This window comes from Gopherus flavomarginatus, chromosome 6, assembly GCF_025201925.1.
Source record: "Gopherus flavomarginatus isolate rGopFla2 chromosome 6, rGopFla2.mat.asm, whole genome shotgun sequence".
NCBI classification, from domain to species: Eukaryota; Metazoa; Chordata; order Testudines; family Testudinidae; genus Gopherus; species Gopherus flavomarginatus.
Window position 1 is genome coordinate 7,496,302 of NC_066622.1, and position 12,167 is coordinate 7,508,468.

Sequence of the window (12,167 nt, forward strand, 5' to 3'; positions counted from 1 at the left end):
CTCTTTATCATGAAAGTGCAACTTAAAAATGTAGAATTATTTTTTTTCATGATAGAGATTGCACCACAGTAGTTGTATGAGGTGAATTGAAATTTTGTTTCTTTTTTACAGTGCAAATAGTTTTATAATAGAAATAATCATATAAAATGAGCACTGTACACTTTGTATTATGTAATTGAAATCAATATATTTGAAAATGTAGAAAATATTTATAATACATTTAAATTGATATTTTATTATTGTTTAACAGTGCAGGTAAAACTGCAATAAATGGCGATTCATGTTTTTAATTGAGTTAATTTGTTTTGAGTTAATCACTTGAGTTCACTGCAATTAATTGGCAGCCCTACTTTCCACTGAATTGGTTGTCTTGAGTACACGTCCATTGTATTGTTTTATGCAGTGCAGAGAAGTACCCTTAGTTCTATGTATATATCATGTCAAAGTGTTTACCAATAATTAGCATGTGATGGAGCTGGGAAGCCGAAGAGCACCCACATTGCATGAGATTCCAGGCACTTCAGCCAGAAGATTTATTTCCAATTTGTTATTCATAAGGGAAGAGCGAGAGATTGGGATAAGGGCCCTTTGAAGAGAAAACAAAGTCTTCTGTTCAGTTTAACAGAATACACAGAATACTGGCTTGGCATGGTAGCCTGTTTGCTTTCCAACATTGTGGTAGGAATGGGTATTGCCCTGAAAAAAGAACCTCATTATTTCATACTTTCTCTAACATGACAAGCCCTGACTAGTCAGACAGGAATGATTTGGGGAAACAAGATGACCAAATTGTTGTGTGTAGTTATATTGGTAATAATTCAGTGTATTTATAGTATGTTAAATGAACAAATGTTTTTGAAAGCAATGTGATTATTTCACTTACTAAGGCCTTGGTCTTGCTAACATTGTGCATGTGTTTAATTTGGTCTAGTGGCTCTAGAAGGGGGGATCAGGAGACCTGAGTTTCAACCCTGGTTCTGCAGCTAACCTGTTGTGGGAATTTGGGCAGTTGCTTCACCTTTTTGTGCCTCTGTTTTCCCTCCCACATCTATATATGTCTGTTTAGATTGGAAGATTTTTGGGGACAGGGACTGTCTATTATGTGTCTATACAGTATCTAGCAAAATGGAGCTGTGATCTAGATTGCAACCACTAAGCACTATATTGATATTACTGCTAACAATAGTGAGTGGTGCCGCTTAATTCAGTGTTTCACGCTGAGGATATATGTATTTGCAGGAATGGGGCCATAGTTTTTACATCAAGGCATTTGTTACCCTTTTCTGTGAGAATCTGTTGATTTCTGTGCTTAATTCTGCTTCAGTGATACCCAAACCACCTTCGGTTGATTAGGTTTAGTCTAGAGAAACGAGAAGTCTCTTTCGGCCTTACAGGCCCATCGTACTGCAAAGCCCTGTCAATTAGCTGAGCGCAGAGCTAAAGGAGTAAACATGGGACCTTCAAAATGTAAGCTTGGTCTGCAAAATAAATGTAATTAGAACAAACACAGTCCAGAGAAAAAGAGATGGTCACTTGCCTGGTTGGCCCAGGATGTGCCCTTTTTGGATTGATGTGTTATTCCCCATCTCTCTCTGTTTTGTGTGTGTGGGTTTGGAACTCCGTGTGAATCACAGAAATCAGAGATGGAAGGAACTTCATGAGATCATCTTGACCGGTCCTTGCCAATTTAAGATTATTCCCTATAGTAGGATCTTGAATGCCTTCCCCAGTCTATTTTTAAATGACTCAAATGAGAGGGCTTTCCTAGGGAGACTATTCCATAGTTTAATAGACTTCGCAGTTAGGGAATTTTCTTCCTGTTATTCAGCCTCCATTCTACTTTTGCCTAATTTCATTGGACTGTTCCTAGCAATGCCCCATGAAACAGTTTTCCACCCTGTTTGGTTCTTTGCACATACCTGTTGTCAATTATAACCATAGTCTATGGGAATTAATCACCATTTGCCCTGCTTGGCTGGGTCTTTGTTTTTACATAACTCCATTGCAGAGCCAGATGGGTTCTTTTCAGCACAGCTTTTCATCGAGAATAGCTTTTCTGCATGTCAGCATGTGAGGGAACTCTGGATTAATTCATAATTTAACATTTATATAAACACACACCGCTCCCTCCTTTAGACTGCATAAAGGAACCGAATAAGGCCTTACAGAAACAGCATAAGTAACCTAGAGTCTCTCTAGTTGCACATAAAAGCTTAGGACCTGGGCTTATGGTAGACCCCTAGCAGTCTGCCCTGCATTTCCCTGCTCAGTCTCCAGTAGATTGTCCTGGGGTCTGCTGTGTTTTGAATAACAAACATGAACGGTTCAGGATACCAAGTTTTAGCATATGAAGTTATAAAGTTATGGAGGAAAAATGGCAAAAGTCCCTATGTGACTTAGACTTACGTGTCCCATTTTTAAAAGTAACTTTGTCCCTGAGGAGCCTGCATCACTATTGAAAATGATTTAAGCTTCTAAGTCCCTTTTGAAGATTCCACCTTTCATCTTAGACATGCTCTCCATTAGGAACGAATTGCATGAAAAACTGCATGTGTCCACATTGTGTGCATTAATCATCATGGGCATCCCTAAGATTTTGGAGCATAATGAATCCACTGTTTTGAAGAAGGAAAACTGGCCATCTGCTGTGGATGCTATCAGTTTAGAAACCCACACTGGAACACATCCTCCAAATCAGTAGGAAAAAGAACGGCTAGCGTGAGAGACTGATCCTTAGTTGTTTAATAAAGCAGAGACAAAACTATTTAGCTCTGGCAAACACTAATCAACATCATTATTTGTTGTTGTTAAGTAGTTTGATTTTGCCACATACAGATAGAACATAAGCATCAATCACACAGAACAATCAAGTTACCAAGGAGAATCTATAGCTAGCATTATATGCAGTCACCCAATGACAGCAGAATGACAAGAGCCATAGTGGGATGTTCTCATTCAACCAATCGGGAGCCTCACACTGATATCACTGGAATTGGACTACTGCTGTTATCTGGTTGTCTACAAGAGAATTTTGGCTTTCAGCATAAAGGTAGCAAGGTTTTAAAGAACATCCATAACTGTATTCTTGCATAAAAGAGGAATAATGTCACAAACATAAAGTAATGTTGTTGATTTCTATGATGGCAGCAGGTAGAAGAGACTAAGATCAGGCCTCCATCCTGCTGATCACCATACTTGAACCTAATAAAAGTATAGTCCCTGCCCCAAACAAGTTCTAATGGAAACCGAAAAGATGGAGATAAGCAGGGAGGTTGAGGATGAGAGGTAACGGACCAGTGAAATGATTCTGTCTGGTATAATATGCAGCCAGCCTGGCATCCCCACAGTCTGTTCATTGCACCACCTTGCTTGCTAATAGCAATTTCACTGATCATATTGTATGTTTGACTTGATTCTTAACGCTCGTTGTATGGAAAACACCATGCGTGTCAGTGATCTGATCTCTACGTGTATGTGTAGAAATGAAGAGATAAAATAAATGGATTGGAGCATGATGGGTGGGGATAACAACATATGGTCCCTAATCACACTGGGTAAAAACTCAGGGACCCACCTGCATTGAAATATATTAAACCAGGAGTGATTTTTAAAGAAACGCCCTGGAGGGGCGTGAGAGGGAATAGTTAATATTTTATTATGCTAAGGACACCCGCCCCCGCAACAGGGATGTTAGGCACATACGGGATGAAAGGCAGAACTGATATCAGTTTTTGTATGCTTTGGGTTTTTTTAGCGTTCTGCTTTGCATTGTTTTATTTTCCAAAAAGAAAATAAATTCGTGAAATATTTGCAACTCTGTATTGCTGCAGACTTAAGTATGTACTTCACAAATCCCTGTAAGTGATTTGCTTCAAGCCCTCTTCAGTTCTTTCTCACTCCATCTGCTTGTTCGAGTACAAAAGTTCCTTGGGAAAAATCACTTATTACATCACTGAAAAATGCCACAAAAATAGCTTTTCACTTGAGTTCCCATCTTTGGACTTAACTCACAGGGGGATCAGATAGATTCAAATGTTTAATAACTTCTTATTTTCCTTTCTCTTTAAACACAGGATCTCTGGTCATGGAAGCAGGGTCACGTGGTTGATTCTTGGCAGTCGGCAACCTGTGGAGCTTTTGCAGGTGCAAAGGATTATATGTTATACTGGGAAAGGCTCAAGAAGAAAGGAAAAAATGTGCAAATCTATTAAGTATAGCAGAAGAACATTCCTTTGTAATTCTAGTTTGTTTAGAGGAAAATGGATCCAGTTGTTATTTGGAAGAAGGAAAGTCCTTTACCGGGTGTGGGGAGAGAACACTGAAAAAGGTGTTTGCTTGAAAGACAACCAATTTGTTTTTGACAAATTTCTGTTATTTAAAAACCAGGGGCCTGTCAGTCAGGCTTCCAGATTATCTTGGAGTTGATTTGTAAAGTCCTCCACGAGGAGAGGCTTTGCTTGGGTGTGGGTCTGTGCAGCTGTCTGCCCCAAGCTGTTCTCCAGGGGTTTAAGTGATTGCAGGGAAAAGCCATGATTCACCATTCATGTGACAGCTGTGACAGCAGTGCAGATTAAGGAGAGTCAGGAGAGCAGAGGATAGCACTGCTACAGCCCCGAGGCAGGACGAAACATCTGGGCAATCTCCAGACGCTAACACAGGATTAAAGAATGGCAGAATACAATATCGCACTATTTATTACCAAACAAGCCAAAAGTTAATTGAATTCTTCAGTAGGCCTCTTGGCCTCATTCAGCCTACTGTAGATGTTTAAAATAACTTTAAAAATGTCAATTAATTAATGACTCATCAATATATCTGACAAGTTACAGAGAAGAAAAACAACAAACTGTCTTAATAGAAAAACCAGATTAGTCGTTAAGAGATGAACGGCCAGAGCTTTTCCCAGAGGAAGTAAAATACAGTTTAAGATTCCAAATTGGTAACAGAATATATGGAAGGAATAAATCCTGTTTAAAAGCAATAATAGTGTTTCTGGAGCTGGAGATGAATAACAAATAGCTTCTGGCTTTAGTAATCTGCTGATTTACCAGAAAAGGGCCTTGAGATTGTCTTTAAATCATTTAAAAAATAGGGGTCTAAATATCTCTTATGTACATAATTGGATTTGAAGTTTGTGATCTCCACGTATTATTATTAGTAATGTTGCAATGGAAATCAGGTGACCAATCAAGCCTTCTCTTGCGGTATTAGGCACTGGTACATGTACATAGTAAGAGACAGTCCCTTCTCTGAATTGCTTACAGCTGAAATAGACTAGACAAAGACGGATTATCTGCATTTTATAGATTGGGATCTGAGAACTGGTCCACACTCAGATTTTTGCACCGATTTAGCTAAATCAGTGCAAACCCTTGCATGGATGCAGCTGTATTGACATAAAAGTGTTTACATCCCAAACCAGCTATACTAGTGTTAAAACTTACTATGAATCAATATAACTCAGGCCTGAAAATTTACATCAACCCAGCTACATCGCTCAGGGGTGTGAAAAATTCACAGCTCTCAGCACCATACTTAAGCCGACCTAACCTCTGATGTAGATGTGGCTAGGTTGATGGAAGAATGCTAGGGGTTGTGTTGATTTAATGAGATCTGCTTCTAAACTGCTATTGTTAAATGGGTGCAAAAGCCCCTGAGACACAGAGGAATGATGTGATTTGTCCAAAGACTTCTCCCAGGCAGTCTCTGGGAGAGCTACGAATTGAATCCCGGTCTCCTCTGAGTCCCCGTCCAGTGTCTTAGCCACAATCCCCCTTCCTTGCCTTGTGCATTTGATTCTGCTCAGGGTGGCTGTGACTGGAATTGTCACCATCTACTGGCCTTTTGGTGATCTGTGTTCACCTCCTAGTGAACACGTGTGAAAGAAAAAAACATCCAAGGACCTGGTCCTCTGAAGTGTTCCCAGTCCCCCTGGACTCATTGGCAGAGCCATAAATGTGAGTCCAGGACACTCAGCATCTCACAGTGGTCAGTCAGGACCTCACAGGTTTGGGTCTGACCGTCTGGACCAGCTCTGCAGAGGCCTCCTGTTTTGAACGAACTCTCGTCAGCGTTCCGCATGGGGGTTTCAGTGCAATTGACTGCAGCTGAGCTATGCACTATGCATAAAGTTAAGCATGTGCATTAGTCTGGGGTCTAAAGTTTGTTGGATACGTTGTAGCGGACGGCAAACTTCCCTTCTTTCACACTCTGCCTTCCCCTTTTTCCTCCCTCCTGTTCTTTCATCTTTTCTCCTTGTTCCTTCCCACCAACAATATTTCACACATCTCCTTGTTTTAAGACCAGCTCCAAAACTCATTCAGATTAAGAGGATTCTTTCCACTGACTTCACTAGCTTTTGGATTAAGCCTTTGCTCTTTTATTTCCTCTCCCCATCTATAGACATGCAATAGGAGGGCATCATATGGTGATCGAATCAGACATTGCCTCCAGTGTCAGCTCCTTTGCTGCAACAAGTAGTTCCCTGATTCTGAAGTCTGTATGTGATTCTGCAGCTAAAACATATCAGAATAAGCTGCCTGCTTAAATTGGTAAACGTAATCTATTTTATGAGGAGGTCGGGGGGAGAAAACCCAAATCTAGCCACAGATGCAAACCCTCCATAAATAAAACTGTGTGTGTATATTGAACTAGAGTGATTGTAATTCACCACATTATAACCTCTGGAAAGGGAGAAAAAGGCTTTTATGTGAGCAACAACTAACCCGTAATCACTGTAATGTTACCAATACCACAATGATAGTGTTGAGACACAGAGAGCATGTTGGACTTTACTTCCCTTGTGTTCTTTGCTTCGCCACAAAATTTGACCAAACATTTTAGAGGTCGGGAGAACAGGCACGGTGATAAAGCCAACAAGCTGAATACACAATCCTTTTTCGGCTTCTAGTTCTAGACAAATTGTTGGTTATATTTTCTACCTTAATCATAATTTACAGTTTGGTGGAGAGAAGACAGACAGCATCAATATATTGAATTCCATCCAAAACACCTGTTGCATTAACGCCTGTGAAATTGCAGTGACTAAAGTCAAAGATCTTGAGAGACCTGACCGTCTGTCTTATTGTTTCTGCACATTTTACACATATGCAATCAATGCACTTATATATATGAACACAGTAACCATGAGCATAAATGTAAATGAGACACTGAGTTCTTTCTCTGCCAGCTGTTAATAATCTAGTCCATAAGTGCCATGACTTGATTCATATAATTTCTTCTTCCTTTCTGGCCTCTTGGCCAGAGATACTGGTTAGGGCAGCATGGAGGCTACTTTAATTTGTGCCATTTGTTAAGGATCCCAACAAACCTTCTATCAGATGAAGAAAGCCACAGTGCAACATACTCAGATCAAGCCTCAAACTCCCTTCACCCCCCAACACATATTCTATACCAAGAAAGTCAGGGAATGTTGTGTAAGAGCCATCATAGGTGCCTATGCCTTCTAGGGAACTAGCACATCCCAGGGGAGTCTCTGTTTGAATAGCACAAAGGGAGTAGAGAGGACTGAGAGTCTGCCCCAGAATGTCAGGATGCAAAATCAATAGGATGAACAATAATACTAAAAGCTATTGTCCTGGCACCTGGCTTCCTGTTTCATTCTGGTGAGCTTGTCTTGCTGAAGATATAGCAGAAATAGAAGGGGAGGTGTAGAGATGGGTGATGAAAAGTGTTAGAATTATAGGCTTCCATCTGAAAGAAACTGAAAATACAGAGATTCTTTTGTTTAGAGAGGAAATGAATGGGGGGGGACATGATAGAGCTATGTAAAACAATGAACAGTACAGAAAAGGAGGATGGACCACTAATGGTTAGACCCAGTGTCCCATCTCCACCTGTGGCCATCTCTGATACTTCAGAGGAAGGAGACCAACACCCCCCCATTACACTGAGGGCTCCTTCCTGACCCCTGCAGGTGACCGACTGAACCCTGAAGCATGAGCTTCTAGAAACGTAGAATGTAAATCAAGAGTGAGCCCTGCTCGCTGTCATCACAAGCATAGAACTGCAGTCATAAATTTGTCCAGCTCTCTCTTAAAACGAATTACGTTGTTTGTCCCACATCTCCTATGAGGAGGCTGTTCCAGAACCTCGGCCCTCTGATGGTTAGAAACCTTTTTCTGAATCCAGCCTGAATTTGTTCATGGCCAGTTTATATCCACTTGTTCTTCTGCCTCTGAAGGTCTGAGCCTTAGATACTTTGTTAATGGGCCTCAAGAACAAAATAAATTGGGGATCCTATTTACCCTTTCCCGTGTCACAAGAACAAGAGGACACTCAGTTAAATGGAAGGTCAACAAGTCTGAAACTGATCAAAATAAAGACCACAGAATTTAACCTGCGGCACTCACTGCTGCAAGGGGCCAAGAACTTGGTAAGACTGAAAAATCTGGATAATTAGGCTGTATCAACACTAGAGAGCTTAGTGTACCAATGCAGCTGTGCCTCTGTAAGATCTCTCGTGTAGCCGCTCTGTGCCGACAGGAGAGAGCTCTCCCATCGACGTAACTAAACCACCCCCCACGAGTGGCAGGAGAGGTTAGTACTGTGCACACTAGCGCTTATGCCAGCGTAATTTACGTTGCTCGAGGAGGTGGAATATTCACATCCCTGAGCGAGATACATTTTGCCACCATAAGTGGTAGCGTAGACATAGCCTGTTAGAGATAATGGGAATGTGCAGAGTTACTGTAGAGAAGGTAACGTTTTAAAAAAAAATAAACCACAAGCTCTAAACGTCCTGTTCTCAGGCAGGTCTGATAGGAGTTAGGAAGAGGATTCTCCTATGGGCAGATTATTCTGTCGTAATCCAGTAGCAGGCTTCTTGCAACTCCCTGGGACTGAGAGAGAGCTCAGTGGTTTGAGCATTGGCCTGCTGAACCCAGGGTTGTGAGTTCAATCCTTGAGGGGCCATTTAGGGATTGAGGGGGGAATAGTTGGGGATTGGTCCTGCTTTGAGCAGGGGTTTGGACTAGATGACCTCCTGAGGTTCCTTCCAGCCCTGTTGTTCTATGATTCTATGTCCAAATGTAACTAGTGGTATCTGGGATTGACCACTGTCAGAGGGTGGGTGCTGTGTTCGCTGGATCACTGACCTAATCCAATATGGCAGATCCTGTCTATAAAAGGGAGCTGGAATGTCACTTCAATGCAGTGGAAAAATTCTCTGATTAAATAGGCCCTCTTTCTCCCTGCCATAAAAAAATATGTGGGGCTGCACATGAATGATTGATGTACTGTAGTGACACAGCCACCGAGCGAGTCTTGTGAATAATGAAACACTAACGAGGGCTTTTTACATGTTAAATAGAAGCTCGCTGTCACCTCCTTTTTGATCTAATTAACTCTGACAAGATTACAAGCTGGGCCTGAGAGCCTCCTTAACCAGACAAGGCAGAAAAAGCCGTGATGAAATCAGATTTCAAGACTTTCCTTTTGCAGGTACTCAGACCTCCAAATCTAAACGGATTAAATCATTACGGATGAGATCCAGGTTCCTGTATTCTGCCCTGGTTTAATTCTTCCTTTAAAAAGCCATTTGGCTCTGCTCACCAGTACATGAGATTCACAGCTCTGCAGAGATCCAGCACCAGGCTCTGGTCGCACTGTACAGTGTCAATAAGGCATGCACTGAGTTGATTAAGAACTGGTTGACAGCTCTCAAAAAGTCGTTGTCAATGGGGAATTATCATTGAATGGGGGTGTTCCCAGAGGGGTTCTGCACAGAAAGGTGCTAGGCCTGATGCTATTTAGCATTTTCATCAATGATGAGGAAGTTGACATAAAACCGCTGCTGTTCAAAAGCGGCTGACACCAAGATTGGCAGCCTTGTAAGTGACGCGGACAGAGCGGTCATGATCTGGATCGCTTGGCAAGCTGGGCCTATTCAGCCAAAATGCATTTAAAACAGCCAAATGCAAAGCTGGCCATCCAGGAACAAAGAATGCAGGCCACGCATACAGAAGGGAGTCTGTGTCCTGCAAAGAGGTGAGTGTAAAAAGGATTTGGGAGCCATAGTGAACAGGCCACTGAGCATGAGCTCCCTGTCAGATGCTGCAGTGAAAGGGGCTTGTGACTCGTGGGTGTTTAGATGGGGTTGGTGAGCTGGAGCAGGGAGGTGATGTTCACCTCTGCGCGTGCCATCAGTGAGAAGAGTCCTAGATAGCGTGTACAGCTCTGGGGTTCACATTTGAGAAAGGGGGTTGAAAAATCAAAGACGGGGGGCAAATAGAGCCACAAAAGGTGATTTGAGGGCTGGAGAAAATGCTGTACAGCAAGAGGGATAAAGAACTCTGTCTGTTTAGCTTATCGAAAAGAAGACTATGGGCTTGTCTGTACTTAAAACACTGCAGCAGGACAGTAGACGTAGTGCTGTCCACACTGGGAGTTAGGTTGGTATAACTGCCTTGCTCAGAGGTGTGGATTTTCCAGACATAAGTTGGTAGTGAAGACAAGATCTTAGGATATGTCAACACTTACATTTTATAGCATTCTAACTTGCTGGCTTGGGGGTGAAGAGTCACCCTCAAGTGCAGCAAGTCTGAGCGCTTTAAAGCACTAGTGTGGACAGGCTCTGAGCCCTGGGAGCCACGTTCCCAGCACTTGGCACTGTTCCCCTCGTGGAGGTGGATTACCAGGAGTGCTGAGAGAGCTCTCCCAGCACTCACACATGACCACATTCGCTCCCGCGGCAGCACTTTGAAGTATAGACATACCCTTAGAAGTGACTTGGTTCCAGTGTATAAGTCTCTTTACAGGGAGAAAATCCCAAGATCTAGCCTGTTCGACCAAAGTAGTAGATTCTCCATCTCTTAATGTCTTCAAATCCAGACTGGCAGTGTTTCTAGAAGACACGCTTTAGCCAAGCACAAGTTACTGGGCTCACTACAGGGATAACTGGGTGAAATGTTAATGGCTTGTGATGTACAAGAGACCAGACTAGATGACATAATAGTCCTTTCTGGTCTTCAGCCCCATGAATCTATGAAAGATCCATGCTACACCTAAGCCCAGAGGACACGTATGCTTAAGCGATACATCTGAACTGGGATTTAGGAATGAATTTCACCTATAATGTCCTTAGAAGGACCTGGTGGTTGCAGTGGTGTCACCTGCAGCTCTGTGAAAAATGAAGAACCAAGTGCCTGGTTAGATCCTGGTTTGTTGAAGGGGCCAGCAAACTTTCTGGTGAACTTTGGGGACTTTTTCTTCTGATTCCAGAGTCCGTTATGCTGGCCTGTCCCTCCAGTGCTGCCTTATCCATCAGCAGGCCCACAGATCTTCTCTGCACTCTACCTGCTGGTGTCTTGGGGCATAGTTTGCACCCCCTCTTGCCTCCAGGTATGTTGCAGGGTGAGAGGAGGGGAAACATAAAACAAGTTGCCCTCTGTCCTGTCCACAGGGTGTGATTTTGCACAGTGCCTGCCAGAACCTGTGACACATGCGTGCACTTTGGACAGTCCAGTTTCTAATGCGCTTCTTTGAAATGTACTGTCTACACTACAGCTTCCTTCCATTTATAAACCAGGGCCCCTGACGCAGTTATAGTTGTAATGCAAATAGGACCATTGCCTTATTAGCTGTAGCCTGTGGATGAAATTGTCCTTGGAAAGTAATAAACCTTATGAAGTTACCCTAACAATTATCTTTGGCATTTTGGAATAAAGCTGGAGCAAACGGATTTTGTCAGACCCATTGCCTTCTATAAAACATAGCTCCCATTACTGCTAGCTATAAATTTGAGTTCTAGTCAAGCATATGCAAACTTGCATTTAATTTAGCCGTTACATTGCTGCATGTTGTGCACATGAAGCACATTATTGGTGCTGTCATCATTCTAAATCAATTCTTAAATCTGTAAGAAATACTTCCTGGTGAGGGAAAAGGGAAAAATGGACATGTTAATGGCGAAAGAGCTGAAAAGATCCAGACGTTTGGGAAAATGGAGAACTACTCGGCCTAGATTAAACCACGGGATAAGAACGTTTGGAGACATTGTATCCAAGAGTAATTTGTACACAATCCAGGCACTGTAGAAGCCTAGATTTATACCACTGCTAATGAGAAACTTTGCAAGGACTAAGAATGCTTTAAGAAACTGCCAGGCTCAGTTGAGAAAAATAATGTAACATTATGGGGAGATTGCT

The 12,167-nt window shown here is 42.2% G+C and overlaps 1 protein-coding gene across 1 annotated transcript in view; it reads left to right on the forward strand.

Annotated features, from left to right (window-relative positions):
- SLC25A26 (solute carrier family 25 member 26) overlaps positions 1-12,167 on the forward strand; it is a 131,907-nt gene that overhangs the window by 104,168 nt on the left and 15,572 nt on the right. The window contains exon 7 of the mRNA XM_050957538.1: positions 4,074-4,143. Within this exon, the coding sequence (XP_050813495.1) occupies positions 4,074-4,143 (70 nt within the window). The remainder of the gene's footprint in view (positions 1-4,073; positions 4,144-12,167) is intronic.